We start from the raw sequence: 27,435 nt of genomic DNA on the forward strand, positions 1-27,435 counted from the left end.
ACTACACCATTCATTCAACAACAAATATTTGAATACCTACTGTTTGCTAGGACTGGGGTTCATCAGTAAGCAAAACACACCCTGTGGAGTCCACAGTTGGGAAGACAATCAAATAGTCACATATAGGCGGTGACAAACTTAAGTGCTACAGGAGGAACACAAAACATGGGAATCTTTGTAGATCAGGGAGGGCTTCTGGAAAGAAGCAGCATTTAAGCTGAGATCTGAAGCGGAATGAACAGGTTGTACGGCAGGAGTTAGCAGCATTCCAGGAAGAAATGCTGAGACTGGACGGAGGGCAGCTTTGTCAGATCTCCAAGAAGGTGGGTGAGGATGTACAAACAGCCAGGCCTGAGAGGTGAGACTGTGGCTGTGGCAAAGACTTGGCTTTTATCAAACAGAATAATGGGAAGCCAACGACAAGTTTCATCAGGAGGGTGACATGTCAGATAATCTTTTTTTTTTTTTAAATGAAGTCTCACTCTGTCACCCAGGCTGGAGTACAGTGGTGCCATCTCAGCTCACTGCAACCTCCATCTCCTGGGTTCAAGCGATTGTCCTACCTCAGCCTCCCAAGTTACTGGGATTACAACAGGCATGCGCCACCACAGCCTGGCTAATTTTTGTATTTTTAGTGGAAACGGGGTTTCACCGTGTTGCCCAGGCTGGTCTCAAACTCCTGACCTCAAGTGATCCACCACCTTGGCCTCCCAAAGTGCTGGGATTACAGGCGTGAGCCACTGCACGCGGCCCAGATACGTGTTTTTGAAACCACCCTAGCTACTGGTAGAGGAGTTTCAGGAAGTACAGTGAGGACTGGTCCAGATGAGAGACGGTCTCCAGAGAGATTTAGCCCCAGAGCTAAAATTGACCGAACTTGGCTATGGATTCTGTGTGAGGGTGGAGGAGAGGGAGAGGCCACAGCAAGGCCTGACTGAGCAGAACGGATGCAGGGAGGGCAGCAGGGGGCATCCGCTGAGCAAGGATGGGAGACTCATGCTTAGGAGGGAGCATCACGAGCTCTGTTAAGACCATGTTAAGGTTTTTGTTATTTTGATACAGGGTCTCGTTCTGTCGCCCAGGCTAGAGTCCAGTGGTGCAAACACAGCTCACTACAGCCTTGACCTCCCAAGCTGAAGCAGTCCTCCTGCCTCAGCCTCTCAAGTAGCTGGGACTACAAGTGCATGCCACCATGATCGGCTAATTTTTAAATTTTTTGTAGAGACGAGGTCTCCCTATGTTGCCTAGGCTAGCCTTGAACTCCTGGGCTCAAACGGTCCTCCTGCCTCAGCCTCCCAAAGTGTTGGGATTACAGGTGTGAGCCACCACACCCAGCCACACATTGAGTTTTAAGTGAAGCTTTGAAACTGCAAAGAAGCCGGGCGCGGTGGCTCACACCTGTAATCCCAACACTTCGGGAGGCCAAGGCCAGTGGATCACTTGAGGTCAGGAGTTAGAGACCAGCCTGACCAACATGGTGAAACCTCATCTCTACTAAAAATATAAAATTAGCCAGGGGTGGTGGGGCACACCTGTAATCCCACCTACTCAGGAGGCTGAGGCAGGAGAATTGCTTGAACCAGGGAGGCAGAAGTTGCAGTGAGCCGAGATCATGCCACTGCACTCCAGCCTGGGCAACAAGAGCGAAAATGCATCTCAAAAAAAAAAAAAAAAAAAGGTCAAGAAGAGGAGGTTGACCACACAAGTGCCATGTCATAAAAGCCAAGGGAAAAGAACTTCAAGAGGAGGAAGCCACCAGGGTCCCCGCCTCCCAGAAGGCACAGAGAAGGAGGCTGAGTCTGCCACTTGGTTTTATTTATTTATGAAACGGAGTCTCACTCTGTCGCCAAAGCTGGAGAGCACCGGCACAATCTCAGCTCACTGCAACCTCCGCCTCCTGGATTCAAGCAATTCTTCTGCCTCAGCCTCCCGAGTAACTGGGATTACAGGTGCCCGCCGCCACGCCTGGCTAATTTTTGCATTTTTAGTAGAGACAGGGTTTCACCATGTTGGCCATGCTGGTCTTGAACTCCTGACCTCAGTGATTCATCCACCTCGGCCTCCCAAAGTGCTGTGATTACAGGCATGAGCCACTGTGCCCTGTCAAATTGCCCCTCGGGTTTAGCCACAACACCTGTGTTGATAAGGGATGATTCCACAGTGACTAGAGAAGGGTGTGAGCAACGCAAGAGGTGGACAGTCTGGGAAATGAAGTTGTAATGGAGATGAGAGAGGAAGAGTGACAGAAGGATGTGGTAGATTTAGTTTTTTTCTTTTCTTTCTTTTTTTTTTTTTTTTTTTTTTTTTTTTGAGATGGAGTCTCAATCTGTCGCCTAGGCTGGAGTGCAGTGCTGCCATCTCAGCTCACTGCAACCTCTGCCTCCCAGGTTCAAGTGATTCTCCTGCCTCAGCCTCCCGAGTAGCTGGGACTACAGGTGCCCACCACCACACCCAGCTAATTTTTGTATTTTTAGTAGAGATGGGGTTTCAGTATGTTGGCCAGGCTGGTCTCAATCTCTTGACCTCCCAAAGTGCTGGCATTACAGGCATGAGCCACCGCACCCAGCTGGTAGATTTAAGACAGCAGAGTCTTGAGCAAATTTGGCTGCCAAAGGGAAGGACATTGACCTTCAAATCGTACTGAGTACTGAGAGTAAGGCAAGAGATATAGACAGGAGGGGTGGTATATAGATGGTAGAGCCTTCCTTAGAGCAGGGGGTGGGTGGTGGGAAGCCAGAACATGGGGGAACCAACCTGAGATGGGAGAGGGATAGTCCCTCCGAAAGTGCAGAGGAGAGAGACTCAGGCAGTGGTGCACTGGTGAATGTTTAATATCCAAATCTAGGACACGGGCTGGGTGGGGTAGCTCTGATTTATAGCATTTGCTGATATCCGTGGAGTTAATACTCTCACTGTGGTCAATTTCAAGCTACCAACCTGACTTCACTGAATACAGCGGGGGATGGGGATTCCATCAATCAGCTCTCACAGCTGGTCCAAGCTAGCCAGGGTTCAGAAACCTACAATGAAGCCCGTGGCTATAGGGTCACAACAGGGGCCAACCAAGCAACACAAGAGAGATGGGTCAGGCATAAAACAAACAGGAGTGAAAGGACAGGGCTCAGCCAATGGGACCCTGAGGGTTGCAGGCCCAGGTGGCTGGATGTTCCCATTCATCTTTCCTTTTTTTTTTGAGATGGAGTCTAGCTCTTGTCACCTAGGCTGGAATGCAGTGGCATGATCTCGGCTCAGTACAACCTCTGCCTCTGGGGTTCAAGCGATTCTCGTGTCTCAGCCTCCCCAGTAGCTGGGATTACAGGTGGGATTACCACCACACCTGGCTGATTTTTGTATTTTTAGTAGAGAGAGGGTTTTGCCGTATTTATTGGCCAGGCTGGTCTCGAACTCCTGACCTCAAGTGATCTGCCCGCCTCAGCCTCCCAAAGTACTAGGATTATAGGTGTGAGCCATTGCACCCAGCCTCTCTTTCTGTTTCTACTTGTTTTTTCCTCTTTCTTTTCTCTCATCTCTCCCTTCTCTGCTCTGGCCACCGGCTCATCACAGATGAGCAAGACATAGATCCTACCCTTAAGGAGCTTGTGAACTGATGGGGAGCCTTCTCAGGACTCAGTCTGCTGGCTGGAAAAGTGGGGGAATACCTGCTACCAGCACTCCACCAGTGGGGCAGAGGCGGTGGGAAGTGCAGGGAGGCTTCTCAGACACTCAGAGAACAGGCAGGGACAGCAAGGGCCTTCCTGGCAAAGGAAGGGCACTGCCCGGCCAAAGGTGGTGAGGTGCGACAGCAAGCTGACCAGCTTGCTGGGGCTCAGATGCCAAGGGGTGTGGCTTGGGAGCCAGCGAGGCTGAAGCCAAAGCAGGGGCCTGGACCTCACCTGCCTCTGTAGGCCCAATGAGGCGCTCAACTTTATGGGAAGATAGCCAGGAGCAATTGGGCTTAGGACAGAGGTGTGGCATGGCCAGATCTGTATTTTTTTTTGAGACGGAGTCTCGCTCTGTCACCCAGGCTGCAGTGCAGTGGCCGGATCTCAGCTCACTGCAAGCTCCGCCTCCCGGGTTTAGGCCATTCTCCTGCCTCAGCCTCCCGAGTAGCTGGGACTACAGGCGCCCGCCACCTCGCCCGGCTAGTTTTTTGTATTTTTTAGTAGAGACGGGGTTTCACCGGGTTAGCCGGGATGGTCTCGATCTCCTGACCTCGTGATCCGCCCGTGTTGGCCTCCCAAAGTGCTCGGATTACAGGCTTGAGCCACCGCGCCCGGCCCAGAGCTGTATTTTTATTTATTTATTTATTTATTTATTTATTTATTTATTTATTATTTATTTATTTATTTATTTATTTTGAGACAGAGTTTCACTCTTGTTGCCCAGGCTGGAGTGCAATGATACAATCTCGACTCACTACAACCTCTGCCTCCCGGGTTCAAGCGATTCTCCTACCTCAGCCTCCCAAGTAGCTAGAATTACAGGCATGCACCATCATGCATATTTGGTATTTTTAGTAGAGACGGGATTTCATCATGTTAGTCAGACTGGTCTGGAACTCCTACCTCAGGTGATCCACCCGCCTTGACCTTCCCAAAGTGCTGGGATTACAGACGTGAGCCACTGCACCCGGCCCAGATCTGCATTTTAGACCTTTCTCACTGCAGTCTGGGAGACAGTGAGGAGGCTGCAGTCAGCAGGTAGTGGGGAAGAGGAGGATGAAGGAGCTGCTGTCCTACTGAGCTGAGCACTGTCTGCCAGGCCCTGTTCTAAATACGTTCCATGTTACTTTTCAAACAATTCTTGGAGGTATATGCCATTAATGCTCCCATTTTACAGATAAGAAAACTAAGACTTGACAAGGTTAAGGAACCAGGTAACACAGTATGAATGGCAAGAACAAATATAAGAGCCTGCCTACGGCTAGATGTGGGGATGAGGCAGAGGAAAGGATATGGGAGCAGTTCCACTCTGGTGTAAGGGGGTGGTGCCGCCTGGGAGACCTGAGGCCTGGAGGAAGATGAAGGGGCTGGAGAAGAGGAATTCAGTTTGGAATTCCTGGGGGCCTTAGAGACATCCAAGCAGGGATATCCCCTGCAAAGAGACACATTCATTCAAGTCTTCCAGGAGAGGCTGGCTAGAAGTAGATTTGAAGGTGCGCACAGGGATGTGCTTGAAGTCAGGGCATGGAGCAGCTTGGTCAGGGAGTGTGGGGTTGGGGAGAAGCAAGCCCTGAGGCTTATGCAGGTAGGCACGGAGAGCAGCTGGCAAGGGAGTAGTGAAGGGAGCAGCCAGGGGCAGGGGGAGAAGCAGGTGGGCCTTGGGGGGACTCAGGGTGCAGGAGGGGTCATGGAGAAAAGGTGGATGTCAGCAGCATTTCAAGTAGCAGAGACTGGGTTGAGAAGGGTCTCCTAGGACCAAAGAACAGGCATCACTGCTCAGGCCTTTGTAAGGGCGTTTTCCATGGAGTGGTGGGGACAGCAGCGGGAAGCCAGGGGCTTGAGGATCCAGTGAGGAGGCGGGGACAGAATGGACCACCTATCCACCAGCGTGGCTGTCAAGGCAGGAGGAGCAAATGGAGGCAGGTGAAGGCTTGGTGTTGCAAAATAGTATCTTTTATTATTATTATTATTTATTTATTTATTTATTTATTTATTTATTTATTTATTTATTTATTTTGAGACGGAGTCTTGCTCTGTCGCCAGGGCTGGAGTGCAGTGGCCGGATCTCAGCTCACTGCAAGCTCTGCCTCCCGGATTTACGCCATTCTCCTGCCTCAGCCTCCTGAGTAGCTGGGACTATAGGCGCCCGCCACTTCGCCCGGCTAGTTTTTTTGTATTTTTTGTAGAGACGGGGTTTCACCGGGTTAGCCAGGATGGTCTCGATCTCCTGACCTCGTGATCCGCCCGTCTCGGCCTCCCAAAGTGCTGGGATTACAGGCTTGAGCCACCGCGCTCGGCTTTTTTTTTTTTTTGAGACAGAGTTTCACTCTTGTCACGCAGGCTAGAGTGCAATGGCGCGATCTTGGCTCACCGCAACCTCTGCCTCCTGGATTCAAGGGGTTCAATCGATTCTCCTGCCTCAGCCTCCTGGCTAATTTTGTATTTTTAGTAGAGACGGGGTTTCACCGTGTTGGTCAGGCTGGTCTTGAACTCCCGACCTCAGGTGATCCGCCTGCCTCGGCCTCCCAAATTGCTGGGATTACAGGTGTAAGCCACTGCACCCGGCCTGTGAAATGATTTCTTATAGCATGTCCTAACATTTCACATTTAACATTTCACAACTTTGATTTTAATCCATTTGTAAAGCTTCAGTCACTGACTCCTATTGGGAACCTCCAAAGCACAGTAAAATTTCAGCTATCCAGAATTCTTGGCAAATGAGTCATTCTGGAAAACCAACTTTTATCACGCCACTGCACTCCACCCTGGGCGACAGAGTGAGAATTTGTCTCAAAAAAAAAAAACAAAAAACAAAAAACAAATAGCTAGCTAGGCACAGTAGTGCATGCCTATAGTCTTAGCTCCTCTACGATCCTGCCATTGCACTCCAGTCTGGGTGACAGTGAGACCCTGTTTAAAAAAATAATAAAAGTAGAGAGAAGATATAAGAAACCCCTGCATCCTGCCATCCAGCTTCAGCACTTACCAACTCAAGGTCAGTTCTGTCTCATCTCTACCCCACCTGCTCCCTGGAATATTTTGAAGCAAATCCCCGACATTACAGCAATTCATCTGTAAAGCTTTTGTATGTTTCTCCAAAAGACAACACTTTAAAAATATAACCACAGGCCGGGCGCGGTGGCTCATGCCTGTAATCCCAGCACTTTGGGAGGCCGAGACGGGCGGATCACGAGGTCAGGAGATCGAGACCATCCTGGCTAACACAGTGAAACCCCGTCTCTACTAAAAAAAAAAAAATACAAAAAATCAGCCGGGCGTGGTGGCGGGTGCCTGTAGTCCCAGCTACTCAGGAGGCTGAGGCAGGAGAATGGCGTGAACCTGGGAGGCGGAGCTTGCAGTGAGCTAAGATCGCACCACTGCACTCCAGCCTGGGTGACAGAGCGAGACTCCGTCTCAAAAAAAAAAAATAATAAAATAACCACAAGCCAGGCGTGGTGGCTCATGCCTTTATTTCCAGCTATTCAGGAGGCAGGAGGATCCTTTGAGCCCAGGAGTTTGAGTCCATCCTGGGTAACATAGGAAGACACCACGTATCCAAAAAAAAAAAAAAAAAAAAAGGCCAGGCGCGGTGGCTCATGCCTATAATCTCAGCACTTTGGGAGGCTGAGGCAGGCTGATCACGAGGTCAGGAGATCGAGACCATCCTGGCTAACACGGTGAAACCCTGTCTCTACTAAAAAATACAAAAAATTAGCCAGACGTGGTGGCGGGTACCTGTAGTCCTAGCTACTTGGGAGGCTGAAGCAGGAGAATGGTGTGAACCCAGGAGGCGGAGCTTGCAGTGAGCTCAGATCGCGCCACTGCACTCCAGCCTGGGCGACAGTGCGAGATTCAGTCTCAAATAAATAAATAAATAAATAAATACAATAAAAAATAAAAAACATAACCACAATACCATATTAGTCCTTAATTTTTTTTTTTTTTTTGAGATGGATTTTCACTCTTGTCACCCAGGCTGGAGTGCAATGGAGCAATCTCCGCTCACTGCAACCTCTGCCTCCCGAGTTCAAGTGATTCTCCTGCCTCAGCCTCCCAAGTAGCTGGGATTACAGGCATGCACCACCACGCCTGGCTAATTTTTTGTTTTTTTTTTTTTTTTAGTAGAGACGGAGTTTCACCATGTTGGCCAGGCTGGTCTTGAACTCCTGACCTCAGGTGATCCACCCACCTTGGGTTCCCAAAGTGCTAGGATTACAGATATGAGCCACGGTGCCCGGCCCTAAAATTTGTTAACAATTCTTCAGTATAGTCAAATATCCATTGTTCAAAAATATCCATTGTTCAAATTTCCCCAATATCTTTTTTTTTTGTTTTCCCAGTTGGGTTAAAATTTGGCTCCAAACAAGGTCTGCACGTTGCGTTTTTGTGCTGTCTCTAAAGACTCCCTTTCTTTTTTTCATGTAATGCATTTGTTGAGGAAACCAGGCTGCCTGGAAGGATGAGCCTGGGGGAATGAGGGAGAGGAAGAGAGGGGGCAGGGAGGAGAGAAGGATGGGTGTCCAGATAGACGTGCCACCCATGCTGGAGGACACAGGCAGGATGTGGAGGCCTGTCTCCCTAACTGGGAGGGGAGGCCAGGGCTGCTGAAGGGTGGAGCCCAACCCTGGGTGCCCCCCTCCCTCCACCACATCCAGCTGCTGGATGTGAGGGGAGATAGAAGGACGGCCTGAGTCAGGAGCAGGGGCAGAGCTCGGGTTGTCGAGGGGTCCCGCTGCTTACGTCAGACTGGAGGTGAGGGAGGGGCGGGGCCTGACAGCAGGCCTGGAAGGAACAGGATGTCTATGCTGGAGAGGGAGAGAGAGGACAGTGCCAAAACCCAGCTCCTGGCCAGTCCCCAGCTCCTCCCTGCCTGGCCCTATCCCAGGATCCTCTCCCCGGCCTCTCAGCTATGATCTACCCCAGGGCCCAGACATCAGGCGCCTTCACAATGCCGGTGGTCAGTGGTCCAGGTCCCTTGTTCTGCCTTCTCCTCCTGCTCCTGGAACCCCACAGTCCTGAGACGGCGCGTCCTCCTCTGCGCAGGTTTGAATACAAGCTCAGCTTCAAAGGCCCAAGGCTGGCATTGCCTGGGGCTGGAATACCCTTCTGGAGCCATCATGGAGGTGAGGGGCAGGGATGGGGACCAGCCATGCCCAGGGTCCCTCAAAGTGCTGGAGGGGCTGTGACTTGGTGGGGAGTGGGTCTGTCACAGCCATCCTCTGTCCAGGGTGGGGTAGGGCCTGGGACAGTGCCAGGCACCCCAGGACCCTTCCCAGGCTTGTCTCCTGCTCCACCCCCTCAACACCCCCGACCCCTGCCCAGGCTGTTTCTCCTCTACCTCTCTGCTTCCCTGCGGCAGGACTTCTCTCTTCTCCTCTGCCTCTCCTTGGACCCCTGCCCTTCCTCTGTCTCTCTGACCTGTGAACACACAGACACATGCTCACACACTAAGTCCCAGACACACAGAAGGCAATGTGGACCAGCACAAACCTCCACTCTCCTGGCTCCATCCCAGCAGGCCTGTGGCTGGCCATGAGAACTGGGGGCTACCTGGAGGGAGGCATCCTCATTCCAGGCGAGTGGGCACCAGCCTTTCCCTGTATGTGTGTTGTGGGTGGAAGCAGGCATGAGAGCATCTTAGCCCATAGGTTTGTGTTCAGGGACTTCCAAACCTGGACCTACAAAGAGTGTGTCTTCTACCAGATCTTGTTCCAAAAAGGATTTGTGATGATGGAACTACAAGATAGAAGGGAGCTTGCTTACATTAGGAGTGAGCAAGGACAATGAGGATTAGAGTGGAGCATGAAATAGTCTAGGAGCATGGCTTCCAAAACATAGGCTGTGAGGTCTGTCCACCTCAGATTTAGGCCATAAATTTAATTCTGAGCCTCTTAGCAGGCAAAGCAAAGATAGAAAGCAGATCAGCTGTGGATTTCTGTCTATAAGATGTGAGTTCTTGGCTAGGCACAGTGGCTCACACCTGTAATCCCAGCACTTTGGGAGGCCGAGGCAGGTGGATCAAGAGGTCAAGAGATTGAAACCATCCTGGCCAAAATGGTGAAACCCCGTCTCTGCTAAAAATACAAAAATTAGCTGGGCGTGGTGACACGCACCTGTAGTCCCAGCTCCTCGGGAGGCTGCAGCAGGAGAATTGCTTGAACCCGAGATCCTGCCATTGCACTCCAGCCTGGGCACCACAGAACCAGACTCTGTCTCAAAAAAAAAAAAAAAAAAAAAAAGTTAGTTCTGAGAAATGGCATGATTCCTGACTAGGCCAGGAAAAAATATCCCTTTTTATTTATTTTTTTATTTTTTGAGATGGAATTTCACTCTTGTTGCCCAGGCTGGAGTGCAATGGTGTGATCTCTGCTCACTGCAACCTCCACCTCCCAGATTCAAGTGATTATCCTGCCTCAGCCTCCTGAGTAGCTGGGATTACAGGTGCGTGCCACCACACGCAGCTAATTTTTGTATTTTCAGTAGAGACGGGGTTTCACCATGTTGGCCAGGCTGGTCTCGAACTCCTGACCTCAGATGATCCGCCCGCCTCGGCCTCCCAAAGTGCTGGGATTATAGGCGTGAGCCACTGCGCCCAGCCCAAAATATATCCCTTTAAGATGATAGGCCCTATCAGTAGGGTTTCTTCCAGTCCTCTTTCATAAAGACACAGGAGGTAACAAAAAAGTGGGCTGTTTCTCACAACACCATACCGGCCCCTGCCTCAAGACCAGGATGGCAAGCTTATACAATGCTCACTGCTCTGGGTCTTGCCAAGTCTGGGTGTCACAGATCATGTAAGGGAACAGAGGCACCTTCTCCAAGATCACCCAGTGATGTGTGCATTGTCTATTCATTCATTGGTTCACCCTGATGCTCCTCTGTGCCCAGCCCAGAGACACAGGGTAGAGCCAGGCTGAAGGGGCCCATGGTCTGGGGCAAGGTCTCACCCACAGGCCTCGTAAGGCTGAAAGCATAGTAGACAGTGGGCAATCCTTGCCTCCTGCAAGGATTTCAGAGGCAGTGACAGCTTCCAGAGGCCCTGGGACTTGTGGCCTTGCAGCTCTGAGCCTCCCTACCCCCATCCCTGGCCTTTGCTCTATAGAGCAAACAGGCGGGATTAGCAGCCTCCAGAACGTCCTGGCAGAGTCTGGGCCCTGGGCCAGGTTCCAGGCTGGCAGGTTGGAGGGTGGGGAGCGTGCTGGAGTAGGGCCTCTGAGTTCCCTGCCCCCAGTTCTTGCCAAGACTGCCTCAGTTTCTCTCCCATTCCTCCGTCCTGCCATGCAGGGCTCCTTCCTCCCCACCCCACCACCGCCAGTGACAATTCTCACACACACACTCCGTCCTGCACTCTTTCATCGCCATTCTGCAGGCCGGTTCTCACCTCCGCAACTTTGCTTTCCTGCTTTCCTCACCTTGGAATGCCCCTAGGTCCTGTCCACCAGGAAGCTCCAGCCTCATTTGGCCACAGCCTAGAGTCCTGGGCCTCCTTGCAGTTACTTCTCCTAAAGTGCTCTCCTGTGTTCTGTGGTCTCAGGCACTTCCTTTTTTGTCACAAGGCCTCAGTTTCCTCATCTGAGAAATGGGAAGAGTTAGACACAAATCTCTCTCGTGGTGGAAAAAGCTTGCACTTAGGAGTCATAGGGAGCTGAATTCCATCCAATCCACTTAGTTCCTTAACTTTTCTGAGCCTCAGTTTCCTCATCTGTTAGATGCGGTCTTATAAAAACAGACAACACAGGCCGGGCGCGGTGGCTCAAGCCTGTAATCCCAGCACTTTGGGAGGCCGAGACGGGCGGATCACAAGGTCAGGAGATCGAGACCATCCTGTCTAACACAGTGAAACCCCGTCTCTACTAAAAAATACAAAAAAAAACTAGCCGGGCGAGGTGGCGGGCGCCTGTAGTCCCAGCTACTCGGGAGGCTGAGGCAGGAGAATGGCGTGAACCCGGGAGGCGGAGCTTGCAGTGAGCTGAGATCCGGCCACTGCACTCCAGTCTGGGCGACAAAGCGAGACTCTGTCTCAACAAAAAAAAAAAAAAAAAAAAAAAAACAGACAACACACACTGCAGCGAGGCTTCACTGACGATGCGGACAGTGCTGGCATTCATTGCACTCCCCGGCAAAGGCCCCTCCAGCTGTGCTGGGCTCTGACTCCTGCTTCCCTGGCTGGCTGGTTATTTAATGGCAGGCCTTGGCGTTGTCTCTTCCTCTTCCGGGAGCCCAGCCCAGGCCGTTGAGAGAGAGTGAAGGGGGAACTGGGGTATAGTGGGGCCTGGGGCTTGAACTGCCCTGGTCCACAGACGCCATCCTGGGCCTGGAGGAAGTGCGGCTGACACCATCCATGAGGAACCGGAGTGGCGCCGTGTGGAGCAGGGCCTCTGTCCTCTTCTCTGCCTGGGAAGTAGAGGTGCAGATGAGGGTGACGGGATTGGGGCGCCGGGGAGCCCAGGGCATGGTGAGTGTCCTCTCCCAGAGCTGACAGAGCAGGGTGGGTCAGGGAGGCAGGTGATGAGCCCTGGGGTCCCAGTATCTCACACGGTTCCCTGAGCTGAGGGGCTGGCGACCTACAGGCCGTGTGGTACACCCAGGGCAGGGGCCATGTAGGCTCTATCCTCGGGGGGCTGGCCTCATGGGACGGCATCGGGATCTTCTTTGACTCCTCGGCAGAGGATACTCAGGTGCGTAGTTGTCTCCTGCCTGCCAGCCCCCCTCCCGCCCACACCCTCCCCCTCCCGCCGTGGCCGCAGCTCAGGCTGCTTCTCATCTTCCTGCAGAACAGTCCTGCCATCCGTGTGCTGGCCAGCGATGGGCACATCCCCTCTGAGCAGCCTGGGTAAGGGCCTGTCTAGACCGACCCCTCACCTCCATTTTTGCATTGGGAGGGGCCCATCCCCCCCATCCGAGCCCCTGCCCCAGCCTACTCCAGCAGGGGGCCCACCCTCCCAGAGCTGCCATCCTTGCTGGACTCTCACTCAGGCGAAGCCCACACCCATGGGGCTTGATTCCTGCAACCCAACAGCCCCAGGTGAAATGACACAGGCTGTGGCCTGTGATGAGTATCTTCACTCCCATGATCTCATCCCATCTCCAATACCCTCCATAAGTGGGGGTTATTCGTCCCATTTACAGGTCAGGACATTGAGCCCCAGAAAGGGGAAGGGACGTGCTGTGGGCAGAGCTGAACTTTGAGCCCAGACTTACTCCTGAAGGGTCCCCGCTCTTCCCTGCTTAGCTGTCCCTTCGCTTTCCCAGATGATTTGGCTTCTGTCCCTCCCCAGCCGCCCGGATGCCTCCTCAGTAGCTGGGCCGGTTTGTCAGTGTCTCTCAGCAACCTTCTCTCGGCTCATAACAATTAGAGTAATTGCCTGCATTTACGGAGTGAGCTGACTATATGCCAGGCCCAGCACCACGTCCTTCTCATTTACTGTCTTAGTTAACCCTCATAACATTGTTATGAGGTCGTTCCAATTACCGTCCTCATTTTAGAGATGGCAACACTGGGGTTTGGAGAGATGAGATGGCTTGCCCAAGGTCACACAGGTCGGGGCACAAACCCAGGTGGCTGCTCTGGTGCTGGCTTCTCCCCTGCCCTGTGCTGCCTCCCTCTTGGCGGAAGGCGGCACTGTCACACGCTCTGCTGTGAGTACCTGAGGTGTCCAGAGACACTCAGCGTTTAACACTCTTCTCCTGACTCCCCAGAGCCTGCCATGCCGACCCGTCAGGGAGGCAGCCTGGTCACATTGTCCTTGGCTGCCAGGACATGTCCAGGTCATCCGTCCTGAGTCAGCTGGGAGAGGAAGGGGAAGCCAGAGGCACAGGGGACTTGGAGTTTAAGAGAAGGAGGGAGGGGCCAGGCGTAGTGTTTCACGCCTATAATCCCAGCACTTTGGGAGGCTGAGGCGGGCGAATCACCTGAGGTCAGGAGTTTGAGACCAGCCTGGCCAACATGGTGAAACCCCGTCTCTACTAAAAACAAAAAAAAAATTTAGCCGAGTATGGTGGCAAGCACCTGTAATCCCAGCTATTCGGGAGGCTGAGGCAGGAGAACCACTTGAACCCAAGAGGCAAAGGTTGCAGTGAGCTGAGATTGTGCCACTGCACTCCAGCCTGAGCAACAGAGCAAGACTCCATCTCAGAAAAAAAAAAGAGAGAGAGAGAGAGAGAGAAGAAGGAGGGAGGGACGGGTGATAGGACGAGGGTGATAGGTGGGTCGGAGGGATGGAGGGCAGAAACTGCATTGTTAGTCCAGGCCTTTGTCCCCTTGAGGACGGGCCACAGGGAGGCCCCTGGTCCCTTCTGTAAATCCAAGTCCCAACACTCTGCCAGGCAGGGCTTGCTTCCCCTGCCCCTCTCTCTTCTGCCAAGGGAGCAGGCTACAAGAAGGGAGACTCAAGCTAGACAAGGTACCTATCCCATGCCAGCTCACCCAGCGGAAAGGGAGGTGGCACAGCAGATCTGGGCAGAGTGGCTTCTGGGACTGCCCTTACTGGCCAGGCCTTGAGTCCTGTATATCCTCAACTGGATTCCAACTGCCCACAAAGGCCAGGCGTGTTGGCTCACTCCTACAATCCCAGCACTTTGGGAGCCAAGATGGGTGGATCACTTGAGGTCAGGAGTTCGAGACCAGCCTGACCAAAAATGTGAAACCCCATCTCTACTAAAAATACAAAAATGAGCCAGGTGTGGTGGTGCATGCCTGTAGTCTCAGCTACTTGGGAGGCTGAGGTGGGAGGATCACTTAAGCCCAGCAGGCAGAGGTTGCAATGAGCCACAACTGTACCACTGCACCCCAGCCTGGGCAACAGAGTGTGACTCTTTCTCAAAAACAAATGAACAAACTGCCCACAGGTATGGAGCCAGCCAAGTGCTGGGCTCCTGTCATTGGGACTTCCGGAACCGGCCACACCCCTTCAGAGCACGGATCACCTACTGGGGGCAGAGGCTGCGCGTGAGTCACTTCCTGCTTCTGATAGGACTCTGAGTTACAGAGCTGCTGTGTGTGCGTGCCCATGGCCCCAACATACCAGTGCCTGTGACACCACGTGAGGCCCCTAGCACACACGGGCCAACATCCACAGGGGATCCCTACACAGAATCCTAACACTCACCCAGAGCACATACATGTAAGGGCTCACATGAGACCAGGAGTGCTGGTCACCTCCATGCCATTCTGATACCAAGCCCTAGGGCCACCTGCCCTCCTATGGCCAGTGGAGCCAGGGAGTCAGAGGTAGGGACAACCCCCTACCGCTCACTCCCTCTGTGTCCCTCAGGTGTCCTTGAACAGCGGCCTCACTCCCAGTGATCCAGATGAGTTCTGTGTGGATGTGGGGCCCCTGCTTTTGGTCCCTGGAGGTTTCTTTGGGGTCTCAGCAGCCACCGGCATCCTGGCAGGTGAGGATCCCACTGGTCAGGTAAGAGCAGAAGGGCAGTGATGAATGAATCACCCTGAGCACACCTTCTAAAGCGCACTGGGGTGGCATCAGCCACTTCACCACATGACCTGGGCCTCCACGCCCCTTGGGAGAAGTCACGTCTGCCTTGAGACTTGCAAGTCTCAAATGGGATAAAACAAGAGAAACTTTGATTTCAGTGCTGTCCCCATAAGTGCCCCTAGCTGGGAGCTGTGGGACAAGTGGAAGACAGACAGCAAGGAGGGACATTTAGGAAAATGGAGCAAAGAGATGTGATGCCATGGAGAGTCCACAGAGGATCCCACAGTGGGAAAGCCGAGGGAAACCAGAGCGTGGGAGTCCTTGAATGCCAGGACCTTAGTCTGGTTTCTGAGGAGGAGTGAGATATGGTCAGAGCTATGCTGGAGAGGTGGCCACCGCGCAGTTGCTACTACCAGTAGCCACTGTGCTCTGGGGGCCTGAGGGTGTCACTTGGTTTGCTGCCATGGCTGTAGCCCAGGATGTTTTGGGATCATCCAGTTCTGCCACTCACAGGGGCCTGCCTCTGACTGAGTGTGAGGTTCAGCCCTCACCACCCACCCATCTACCTGTCAACCCTCACATCTTTCCTATGAAGTGAGCAAGACAAGCATCAGGTGATGGCCCAAAGTCACCCCTCTTGCCTCAGTGGGATATCATGGCAGTGAAGGTGGAGGCTGAGCAAGGGGGCTGCTGGGTGGAGGGGTCTTACTTCTCCTTCATCTGTCCCCTTCCAGATGATCATGATGTCCTGTCCTTCCTGACTTTCAGCCTGAGTGAGCCCAGCCCAGAGGTGATGCCAGCCCTGGCCTACCTGGGAATGGCAGCCCAGGGACCCTGCCCTTGCCCATGTCATGGTGCCCTCAGACCTGCCATTCCAGCCCTTACCTCCACCTGGCCTCTGAGCTCTGCTCAGGCCAGACCTTGTGCTGGGCAGTGCTGTGGGCCAGGCCCAGTCTGCAAGGCCTCACAGGCTGGCTGGCTCAGGCTGTGACATTACAGTTCAGAGTGATCAGTGCCAGGTCTCAAAAGGCACAGGGGGCTGTGGGAGCACAGAGGAGGGGTCCCAACAAGCCAGGGGCTCAAGGAAGGCTGCCTGGAGGAGATGAGCTTAAAGGAGCCGCGGATCAGCACATACAGGCCTGAGGCCACAGCAGGGAGGGAAGAGGGTGGGGATCTGTGTGAAGGCAGAACTCAGAGGGCTGGAAACCGCAGGGCCAGATGGCCAGGGAGGGAGACTGGGCTCGTGGGGAAGCCTGTGGGAAGGCTCCCCTCGCCTCTGGATGTCCCATGGGTTTGGGGCCCGACTTTCTGTCTTCCTCCCCCAGGTTCCCCCTCAGCCCTTCCTGGAGATGGAGCAGCTCCGTCTGGCGAGGCAGCTGGAAGGGCTGCGGGCAAGGCTGGGCCTGGGCACCAGGGAGGATGTAACTCCAAAGTCAGGCTCTGAAGCTCAAGGAGAAGGTAGGGACTGAGAGAGCAGGCAGGTGGCGCTCATCTGAGTGTCACAGCATCCTCCACCCTTATGACCAGGAGTCCTTTAATCAGAAGGGAAACTGAGGCCTGAGGAGGCCATATCTAAGCAGGCCCTGGGCCCAACTGTTCTGTCCTATCTCCACCTTACCACTCAGACTCATTTTCCAGGAGAGGGTCTTAGAGACAGCAGCCACACCTTCTGGCACCTCCTCCAAGAAGCCCCCCCAAAGATAAGATAGGCTGTGTTATGCCACCATGGCTGGCTGCCCATCCCAGCTCTGCCCTAATCCCCAGGGGAAAGGCTCTTTGACCTGGAGGAGACGCTGGGCAGACACAGCCAGATCCTTCAGGCTCTGCGGGGTCTCTCCGAGCAGCTGGCCCAGGCTGAGAGGCAATGGAAGAAGCAGCTGGGGCCCCCAGGCCAAGCCAGGCCTGATGGAGGCTGGGTGAGTAGCCCCACAGGCATCCAAGGCTCCACCTGCGGGCCTGAAAGAGGAGCAAGCACTGTAGTAAGCAACTGGTCTCCCTAAGGCCTGGAGGGAAAGGAGGGCAGGGATGAAATGCTGCAGGTCACAGGATGGGGTACGGCAGAATGCGGGATGGCATCTCTGCACAACCAAATGCGCACGGGGCTGGGGCTGAGGCTGGGGCTGGGGAGAGGAGATGCCAGATATTTGGACTCGGCTCTGTAGATGAATGACAGAAATAGACTAGGTGCTAATTTGCATGTAGCTTCACATGCAATTTGCATACGGCTTGCTTAATGCTCAGTTGCACCAGAAGCCTCATTTCATCTCCATTGCCATCTGGCTCCTCCCCCAGGGAGTCATGCCTCGGGTCATGCCCAGCCTGGGGGCCTGAGAGCTAAACTCAGCCAAGGTGTTAGATACTGGGCAGAGGAGGCCAGCAGCTCTTGCGGGCTTTGCTGGACTCTGACAGCTCGAGGTTTTAATCTTGTGTCAGAGCAGCTTAGGCTGGGCTGCTAGTGTGGGGAAAAGGGGAGGGGACTCACACTCCAGGGCCAGGCCTCTCTGATCCTACCCTCAGGCCCTGGACACCACTCAGTAAGGCAGGGACCCAAACACTGGGTGTTGACCAGCACTGGCCCCAGCTTGGATAGTGCCCTGGGCGAACCAGGAAAGAGAGGACTGGGCTGGGCCTCTGCCTCCTTCAGGTGACAGAACCACTTTTAGAAGGGAGAGGTATTTTGGCCTGGCGTGGTGACTCACGCTTGTAATCCTAGCACTTTGGGAGGCCAAGGCGGGCGGATCACGAGGTCAAGAGATCGAGACCATCCTGGCCAACATGGTGAAACTCTGTCTCTACTAAAAATACAAAAATTATACAAAAATTAGCTGGGCATGGTGGCATGCGTCTGTAGTCCCAGTTACTTGGGAGGCTGAGGCCAAAGAATCGCTTGAACCTGGGAGGCGGAGGTAGCAGTGAGCTGAGATTGTGCCACCGCACTCCAGCCTGGCGACAGAGCAAGACTCCATCTCAAATAAATAAGAAGGGAGAGGTATTTTGAGAAAACCCTGAAGTGGCCACTGTTGGGAGGAAACCACCACCCCTGGGGAGAGGGGTGTGAGTGGAGGGGGAATGCGGGAAGCCCCTGTGGATGAGGTCAGAGAAACACAGTGTGTCCAAATAAGGAAGGCCTGGCAATCTGGGAAGGCCTCTGGAAGGAAGAGGCTGCAGTGAACCTGGGAAGGTGGGCTCTGACAAGAGAGGGGCTGTGTCCTGGGCCCTAGACAAGAGGCTGGCCCTCCGGCAGGACTCTGCTAAGGTCGATGCCCTGCTCCATGGACAGAGGACTCTGCTCCAGGCCCTGCAAGAGATGAGGTAAGGGACTCGGTGGGGACCCCTCCACTACCTTGTTTCTCTGCCTGAAGTTCCTCCATTAGCCCTTCATTCTTTCCATCATTTCCTGAGTGCCCAGCACACAGCCTGTCAATTGGAAGGGCTGGGGGTGGAGTTAGGTTTGTTGAGTTGACTTGAATTTAACTGAATCAAGTTTAATGTTTTGCAAGTCCTTGTTGAAAAGCAATTCTCTCCAGGAGAAGCCCATCATGAAGGCCGCCTCAGACACTCCCACCCTCAGGAGGGTTAAGAAATCTGAGTGTTCCTTCAGTGGCAGCTCCTGGGATGAGGGGCATTTTGATGGGGGCTCTTGGAGAGGGAGCACAGCCAAGACCAGACCAGCTGGAGGAGGCAGTCCCTGACTTGGTTTTGTGCCCGCATTAGCTTCCTGTTATCCCACTCTAGGCTGGATCTCTGGAGCCCTGGGGGTTGGGGGAGTTCTGGGGATGCCGTGGAGGAGGCATGCGTCCCAACCTGAAGCCTAAAGCCCCCCTGTACACACAGAGCTAGATGGCTAGGGTTGGGGGTGGAGAGGCACCTAGATGAGAAGAAGGAAAGGAGTTAAATCCAGGATGGAAGGCAGAGCCGGGGAGCCTGGGGTTGACACAGATAGCTTTAGGGAGATCTTTATCTGAGCTAAAGTCTCAGGATCTAGGAAGAAGGTTGGAGGAGAAAAGACCAGTCCCCAAGAAGGGGCCCCATGGATGGTACCTGTTCCTCACCCATGTGCTGCCCCTGGGGAGATGGGAAATGATTAGGCCATTTGCGTGGAAGCAAAAGAGGTAATGAGTCATCTTACTTGGTTTCCACCCCCGATTAGGGATGCAGCTGTCCGCATGGCCGCAGAAGCCCAGGTCTCCTACCTGCCTGTGGGCACTGAGCATCATTTCTTAGAGCTGGACCACATCCTGGGCCTCCTGCAGAAGGAGCTTCAGGGCCCGGCGGTGAGGGGGAAGTAGTGGGGAGCATGGGGTCCCCAACCCTGATGTCTGGGCTCAGTCACCCTTCTTCTAGCACTTTGGCAGCCCCGAGCCATCCTGCCTTTGCCCTCCCCTCCCAGGACTGCTGGCAAGAACATCTGTGCCTGTGTCAGTGTCTGTATGTGCATGCATACATGCCAGCACGCATCTCATCTTCTCTCTGCCCTCTCTGCTCTCTGGAGAGTCCCACAGACTCAGCACCAGCAGGGCCCTGGACACCCCTCAATCCAAATGGGGTGGGCCGTGTCCAAGATCATTGAGTCCAGTGGTGGAATCGGATCTTCCCCATGCCCTGTCCCATCCTCGTTCCCTCGCTCTCACCCTGCTTACCCTGTCTTTGGCTCTCTACTTCTCTCTTTCTCTTCTCTTGAGCCCTGGGCCCCTTGATGATCCCAGGCCTTCCCAGCTGTTCCCACAAATGCAGCCATGGGAGCTGGGGTGGGGGAGGCAGCTTTGTACACTGCCCCCTCTCCAAGTTCCCTGGATGAGACCCAGGACACCCCAAGCCTGGGGAAAGGAAACGGAGCATGCACATGGCCTAGATTCCAGGTCCTCCCCCTCCTTTTGAGTAAGAAACTAAGCTAGGACCTTAGACTTTCCCCTTTCAGAAGGCAGCGGCCAAGGCCCCCCGCCCACCTGGCCAGCCCCCAAGGGCCTCCTCGTGCCTGCATCCTGGCATCTTCCTGTTCTTCCTCCTCATTCAGACTGTAGGCTTCTTCAGCTACGTGCACTTCAGGTGGGCCACCCCGTGAGTAGGACTTCCCACAGCACTGGCATCTCCTGGTTCTCAGCTATAGCCATTGGATTTAGGAGAGGGGACACTTCAGCCCAGAGGGGACCTGCCCAGTCCCCAAATCACAAAGAGCACAGTGCAGGATAGGGCCCATTCTCTCACCAAGCACCACTGACCACCTGCTCATCCCCTAGCCCCATCTGGGTCCTGCTCTCATGGAGCTCACTCACACAGGTCTAACTGACCCTGTGTAGTCAATGCCATGATGTTAGGAAGCTGAGGGGCTACAAGAATGCAGAACACACTTGACCCCCCTTGGTTAGGGAATCAACCTGGAAGGGACATTTGATATGGTCATTAAGGTGACTAGGAGTTTTCCACCCTGACAAGATAGGTAAAGGCATAGAGGCAGAGGGAACAGCATGAGAAAAGGCAGGGAGGTATGAGAAAAACATAATATTTTAGAGACAAAGTGGCAAGTTCAGTAGTGTTGGAGCAAAGGGCAGGACCTTTGTGAAATTGGGCAGAGATCTGAAAAAGTGAGAGGAGGTCACTAGTTTTGCCTGGTGTGTGTTTGCTGAATGAACGTGCACCATTTAGAGATGTGGGGTGTGCTAAGGGCCTCAGCAATGAGACTGACAATCTTTGTTGGTGGAATTTCAAGATAAGAAGAGTCCGTGTGGGCTGGGATGGTCCTGGAGGAGGAGTAAAATGAGCTAAGCTTTAAAAAGCACAAGGTGGAAATGCTCACAGGCTTCAGCCCATGCACAGGAGTGCAGTGGTGACAATCAGCCTGGAGCCACTAGGACAGACCTTACATGCCCGGGGGGAAAGCGTGGACCATATGCAGCAGGCCAAAGAGCCGCAGAAAGTCCAAGAACAGGGGAGGCTGTGGTGCAGTGAGTGTAGCAAGACAAGCACGAGAGTCTTGGTTTTTCAAAAGCCCATAAAGGAGAGATGCAAGTAGCCTGTAACCTTTTCTCTCGCAGCAGGCAGGAGCTGAACGAGAGCCTGCAGGAGTGTCTGTCCACAGGCAGCCTTCCTCTGGGTCCTGCACCACACACCCCCAGGGCCCCGGGGATTCTCAGGAGGCAGCCTCTCCCTGCCAGCATGCCTGCCTGACCCACCTCAGAGCCTGCTTTGCATCACTGGGAAGCAGGCAGTGTCTGGGGTGGGTGCTTGATCAGCATCCTCTTCGTCTGGGTGCCCAGCTCCCACCCACACCTGAGCTTTCAGCACACTCCCATCTTATTAAAGGTGATTTCCCTCTCCCCATGCTGTGATATGCTGGTCTTCTTTCCAGCCTCACCCTAATCTCTGTGAAGGCTTCCACCCCTTCTGAGTAGCTGGCTAGGAGCGCGCTCCAAGCAGGCAAGGAGGCCAAGGCCTGGCTTAACCTCCAAAAGACCAGATACCCCACGGGCTTTGAACCCTCGATTATGGAGGAAAAGAGAGCCATGACTGTATATAATTCTGTCCTCAAATTCACCCAGAACAGAGAGCAGTGTCCGTCCTGAGTCCCTCCAGCTCAGCCAGCATCACTGAGCAGCTCTCTCCCTCCCCACTCCTAACTGCTCCAGGGGCAGCAGGGGAGGCGCGTGACAGAGCAACCCTGAGAGGCCAACTCGCGGAACCATAACTGGGATTCCCGCTCGCGCCCTCAGGTCTCCCTCCCTTTTCCAGCGTCAAGCTCTTTGGGCAGCTGCTGGGTTCAGTGAGTTGGGTGGGTGGGGAGAATGAGGGGCGCCCAAGGCTGGGTTTTTACCCCTTGCTGCTACCTGGATCTCCCAGCTGAAATTCCAGTTATTAGTGGCCCAGGAGAGGAGAAAGTTGGAAGACGCTAGGGAACAGGGTTCCAGGAGTGTATCAGCTCAACCCCTCTCCCGGGAGAGCGACCCCACCACCGCAGGCCCTAATCCGCTGTCAGCAGTGCCCAGCGGAGCTCGGCGTTGAAGGAGGCACGTGGGGGAGGCGGGAGTGGGGAGCAGGCACGTGGTCCAGCCTTCTCAGCCCCGTGCTGCCCCCCGCCCCCCGTGAGGAGGGGTTTGGGGAGGTGGGGGCGGGCCCGGGCGGGGGCGGGCGGCGGGCGGCGCCAAGCGTGGGGCGCGGGCCCGCGGCGGGAGCTGTCCGCAAGACCTAGTGCTGAAGTAGGCGCGGACGTGCCCGGTGCCTAGCGCGTGGTAGCAGGCGCCCAGTGCCCCAGCCGGCGAAGACCATGGCGTTTATGGTGAAGACCATGGTGGGCGGCCAGCTGAAGAACCTCACTGGGAGCCTGGGAGGCGGCGAGGACAAGGGGGATGGGGACAAGTCGGCAGCCGAAGCTCAGGGCATGAGCCGGGAGGAGTACGAGGAGTATCAGAAGCAACTGGTGGAAGAGAAGTGAGTGGGATCCCTTCTTGGCTCCAACGACCTCCCCCTCCCCAACCCCACAGCTGCTCAGTCCATCCCCGGGCCAGCCTCAGGTACCAATCCCCTCTCCCCTACCTTCCTAGACACGGTAAGAGACCGGGAGGTGTCCTCTACACTGCCCCCAGACCCATCCCATCTCAAACCCAAAACCCCGCTCCAGCTTCATACTCTGGTCAAGGGGGAGCGGGGGAAGGGGCGACCGGAGTCTGGGACGAGGAGGGGGATGCACGTGCGTTTCTGACGAAACAATAATCCCTTAATCCGATCTGGTCCCAGCTGCCTGTGTCTTCCAACTGGGGCTCCTCTGAGCTTGAGGCTCTGAAAAAAGTGGTGCAGCCGAGGAGGCTCAGAGTCGCGGAGGCAGACCCTGAGATGGGGGCACTCACAGACATTGAGCCTACTTGTGTGCCTGCAGTGCTGGGACAGAGTTTGGGGCTGGATTCTGCTGCTAGGCTACTTGGGTTCAGAGCCTGGCTTTGCCTATTAGCTGGGTAACTTTAGGCAAGTTACTTAACCTTTCTGTGCCTCTGTTTCCTTTTCTGGAAAGTGGGGATGGTAATCATAATACGTGTCTTGTATATTTATGAAGATTAAATGCCAACGCATGTAAACTGTTTAGCAGCACCTGGCACATGATAAAGTCTCATAAATGATAGCTATTATTTCGCTTAATCCTGATACCAGTTTTGTGAGTTGCAAAACTTTATCCCCATTTTACAGAAGAGGAAGGTAAGTGACTTACCTAAGGATATACCTAAAATGGTAGTGGAGCTGGGGTGTGAACCCAAGTTTGTCCTGAATACTTTTCCCTACACGACATAGCTTCTCAGTGAGGGAACAACAGACCAAGTTGGAGGCCATGAGGGACAAATAATTAGGGTCTGCAGAGAGAGCTAGACAGACTGCCACCTTGGCCCCTAGTTCCATCCAGCAGCAGAGACAACAAAGGGCACTGTGATGGGGAGAGGCAGCAGAGACCTGGCTGTCCTGGTTGGAGTGCCTTTGCTACACACAGGGACCAATACAGCAGTGCTGCCAGGACTCAGAGACCCCTTCTGTCCCTCCCTCGAAGACTCCAACTCCCTTCTCTCTGCCCTCATGGTGACTCTGCCCCTGGTGACCCTGCAGGATGGAGCGGGATGCACAGTTCACACAGAGGAAGGCAGAGCGGGCCACACTGCGGAGCCACTTCCGAGACAAATACCGGCTACCCAAGGTAAGCTGGCCCCGGCTGCAAGGCACATCTGGGACCCTGAGCTCTGGGTTCTCAACTCCTTCGTCCCATTCTGGGCACCACAGCCCGCAGTTATAAGACTCACAGGGTGCTTGGTTAGATCCTTCCTTCTCATTCATTTGTTCATTTATTCATTCACTCACTCATAGTTAATCTGTGCCCACGAAGGGCCAGGGCTTTGTGCTGAGGGGACCCCAGTTCTCATGAAACTGACAGGTCTGCATTTCTGGAGCCAATCTAGGCCTCTTCTCTCCTCCACCCCCCAGTACCCCCACCAAGCCTAGGCCAGGCCTGGGCAGAGGAAGACACAGGGGAGGCAGAAAGCAGATTTGACTGCAGAAGTGAGTGCTCTGGGGGTTTCTGAACCTACTGGAGGGCAGAACTTACTTAAGGTGGGGAAGAGAAGCCCTGTGTGTGCCAAGTACTTGACCTTCATGTCCTCATCTAACCCCCAATAATGCTGCCAGGCAGCTATTACCCACAGCCACAAATGATGAAACTGAGGCTCAGAGAGATGGAGGGACTTGGCTAAGATCATACAGCCAGTGAGCCATGGAGCTGGGACCAGCCCTCAAGCCGGTGAATATGAGCCTGCCTTTGCTCCAGGGCCCCAGGCTGCTTTCCAGGGTATGGAGTCTGCCTGTAGAGAGCCAAGTATCCCCTTGGCTGGCCAAGCAGCCAGAGAGTATGTCTCAGGAGATCCCTGCCCCCATGCTCCCCTGAGCAGTGCAGCACCAGATGGGCATGTAAGTGTGCTGCTCCTGTTGTCTAAGGAGGGGACTGAAGCACAAATCTCTCCCAGAATATCGCCCTAGTGCACCCAGAACTGTGCTGGACTCGGGAAAATAGCACAGGGCTATAGTGCTCCTGATTTTGATCTTCCACTTGAATTGAATGACCAAATATATGAACATCACATTCACTTATTCAACAAATATTTACTAAGTCCCCAGCTGCTTCTGACTGCCCACAGGCCACCAATTTTTTGGAAATCTCTCACGGGGAAAAACCGGTCCAGAAAGCCTGCCTCACTGCAAACTCTCCTGGAAATAAAGTCATTCCTCAGATACTTGTGCTAGGCATATAAGAGACACCTGCCATCAGGGAAGTCAGAGTTGAGCAGAAGAACCAAGACTTGGATGCAACTGAGTAGGACATGAGGCGCCCCCCAGAAGAACAGTGAAGGGCAATGGCCATCGTAGGTGCCATGCCAAAAAACACAGATGTTGGAATCAGTGACATAGGTTTGAATCTAGCTCCCCAACATCCTACCTGTGTAACCTTGGACAATTTAAGTTACTTAAGTTAGTTAAGTAACTTGAATTTAAAGTAAGTTACCTAAATCCTGAAGCCTCAATTTCCTTATTTGTGAAGTGGGAGTAACAATACCTACCTACCTGACAGGGTCATTGTGAGAAGTAAAGGCACCCAGCTCAACATCTGCCATGTAATAGATGTAATAGATGTTTGATAAATGGTACCCATCACTATTTTTGGTTACACCCTTAAGCATAACAAGAGTCAAAACATGACTTAGCTGACTGTAACAGTGTGACTCATAAGTATTTTCATTTTGTCTTTACTCGCTGTGCTGGTCCTTCAGTATCTCAGAGTGAAATAAGGTAATATGAAAGGTCTCCATGTCCAAGCATCCAATGCTTGATCCTGGGATGTGGGGGCTCAAGAATCTAGGGGGCCGGGCACGGTGGCTCACTCCTGTATTCCCAGCACTTTGGGAGGCCAAGGTGGGCATATCACTTGAGCCCAGGAGTTTGAGACCAGTGTGGGCAACATAGGGAGACCTCATCTCTACCAAAAAAAAAAGAGAGAGAATCTAGGGGCCTGGAACCCAGACCAAGCCTCCTCCCTGTCCTCTCAACTCTGGGTTCTCACAGACTTCCACTCCACCCCACCCTCTCTTCCCTTCAGAACGAGACAGATGAGAGCCAGATCCAGATGGCAGGTGGAGACGTGGAGCTGCCCCGGGAGTTGGCCAAGATGATCGAGGAGGACACAGAGGAGGAGGAGGAGAAGGCCTCAGTCCTTGGGCAGCTGGCCAGCCTTCCTGGCTTGGACCTGGGCTCACTCAAGGACAAGGCCCAGGCCACACTGGGGGACCTCAAGCAATCAGCTGAGAAGTGTCACGTAATGTGACCACTTCCCCGGGGTTACCCACTGGGCTGGGCCCCCATGAGGGCTGAGTGTGTGTCAACTTCCAGAGACCCATACTCCATTTGGGGCTTTGTTTTCCTTGCCCCATCCTAGTTCCAAGACCTTTCCCATCCATGCCCCAACCCTATCTTCTGTTTTTTTCCTCTCTGCTGGGAGCAAAGCCCCCATCTTCACCTTACCCTTCAGGACCCTCCCCGCCAGCTCAGCCTGTGGAGGCCTCCCAAGATTGCAGGAATATGCCCATCCCTCTCTGGCCGTGGCCCCAAGTTCCTGCACACAGGGGCACCCACAGAAAGACACACACAGCACACAAAACCCCTAGCACGTTCAGAGACAGAAGCCACAGATGCATCCCGGCACACATAGACATGCACACACAGGCCAGCTCCCTTGCGTGTCCAGCCCCTCTAGACACCAACACTGAGATACTCTCAGAGAGCGCTTGGGCAGATACCCTGGGCAGACAGGAGGCCTGAGTTCTAGTCTCCACCTTTATTGTTCTTGAAAGCCCCTGCTCTCTCTGAGCCTTGTTTCATCACCTGTAAAATGGGAATGGCTGAATGATTTCTAAGGTTCTTTCTGGTTTAGACTTTCAGAGCCAAGCCCACACCCCTCCTTGGGCAGGGCAGCAGCTACCACCACAGCCTCCAGCGGCTGCCACTGTGGGCTCTGGGAGCCGAAGTGATGCTGTGTGAGAGGCAGAGTGCCAAGGATGAAGCTGGCACTGAACAGTAAGCGGCTCCAGGCCTTCTCTGGGCCCAGGGCCCAGCCAATTTCTGTTCTGTTCCTGTAGAACTTTCTCTGGATTCCATAGCTGGAATCTCCTCTCCTAGCTCAGTGAAAAATAAAAATCCCAAATGGTGTGCCTACCTTCCCACTTCTTACTGGCTTCCAGGAGTCTTGGAGTTCACAGCCCCCTGAGCCTGCCTTAAAGGGGTGTCCTCCACCCCACAACCTACAGCTTCACAGGAGGGAGGAGGCATCCAGTGCTAGGAGTGGAAGTGTCTCCAGCTCTGTTCTCTGGGGGCCCTGGGTGAAGGTGGGGTCTGGGGCCTATGAAATAGGTCTGGCTTTGAGGAGGATGGCGCAGCCTCATTATGTGGGGAAGATAGGACCTCTGGGGCATCACTGAGACCACAGGTGGGGCCAGGGCTGGACCACAGCTGTCTTGGGTGCCTGTGCCTACAGCCCTCCTCACCCTGGAGATGGAAGATATGCAAAAAGAAAGAAGACAGGGCAACTGCATTCCAGCCCCACACTTGATGACTTTGAGCCTGTCCTTTCCCTCCTTGAGCCTGTCTTGCTTGTCCTCTGTAAAATGAAGAGTCCCCCCTCCCCAAAATAGTAATAATACATGTTTCAAACGGTGACCATTTATAAAGCATGTGACAAACTATCAATAAATGTAACTCATTCTTTTAAAAAAACGAAGAGCCCAGATCTTATCCTGCTCACCCATGGCAGGCGCTGAGGGGCAGGG

At 53.8% G+C, this 27,435-nt stretch overlaps 2 protein-coding genes across 6 annotated transcripts; both read left to right on the forward strand.

Annotated features, from left to right (window-relative positions):
- Positions 1-8,567: 8,567 nt before the first annotated feature.
- Positions 8,568-21,411, forward strand: LMAN1L (lectin, mannose binding 1 like). Of its 4 annotated transcripts, none has more exons than XM_073996363.1 (13): positions 8,568-8,785; positions 11,963-12,117; positions 12,233-12,340; positions 12,437-12,495; positions 14,511-14,610; positions 14,936-15,056; positions 15,832-15,887; positions 16,423-16,555; positions 16,862-17,013; positions 18,342-18,409; positions 19,248-19,371; positions 20,016-20,143; positions 21,130-21,411. In XM_073996363.1, the coding sequence occupies exons 1-13, from the start codon at positions 8,572-8,574 to the stop codon at positions 21,260-21,262; spliced, it is 1,551 nt and encodes a 516-aa protein (XP_073852464.1). In that variant the 5' UTR covers positions 8,568-8,571; the 3' UTR covers positions 21,263-21,411. The 4 variants fall into 4 exon arrangements, with proteins under 4 accessions (XP_073852464.1, XP_045251710.2, XP_065404265.1 ...); XM_045395775.3 differs by having other exon boundaries at positions 21,133-21,411; XM_065548193.1 differs by having other exon boundaries at positions 12,233-12,495.
- An 867-nt stretch (positions 21,412-22,278) lies between these two features.
- CPLX3 (complexin 3) lies at positions 22,279-27,382 on the forward strand. 2 transcript variants are annotated; one of them, XM_073996374.1, is made up of 3 exons: positions 22,279-22,602; positions 23,678-23,765; positions 25,713-27,382. In XM_073996374.1, the coding sequence occupies exons 2-3, from the start codon at positions 23,679-23,681 to the stop codon at positions 25,935-25,937; spliced, it is 312 nt and encodes a 103-aa protein (XP_073852475.1). In that variant the 5' UTR covers positions 22,279-22,602; position 23,678; the 3' UTR covers positions 25,938-27,382. The 2 variants fall into 2 exon arrangements, with proteins under 2 accessions (XP_073852475.1, XP_005560153.1); XM_005560096.4 differs by having other exon boundaries at positions 22,279-22,519.
- The last annotated feature ends 53 nt before the right edge of the window (positions 27,383-27,435 follow it).

The sequence above is a fragment of the Macaca fascicularis genome, chromosome 7, assembly GCF_037993035.2.
Source record: "Macaca fascicularis isolate 582-1 chromosome 7, T2T-MFA8v1.1".
In the NCBI taxonomy this organism is placed as follows: domain Eukaryota; kingdom Metazoa; phylum Chordata; class Mammalia; order Primates; family Cercopithecidae; genus Macaca; species Macaca fascicularis.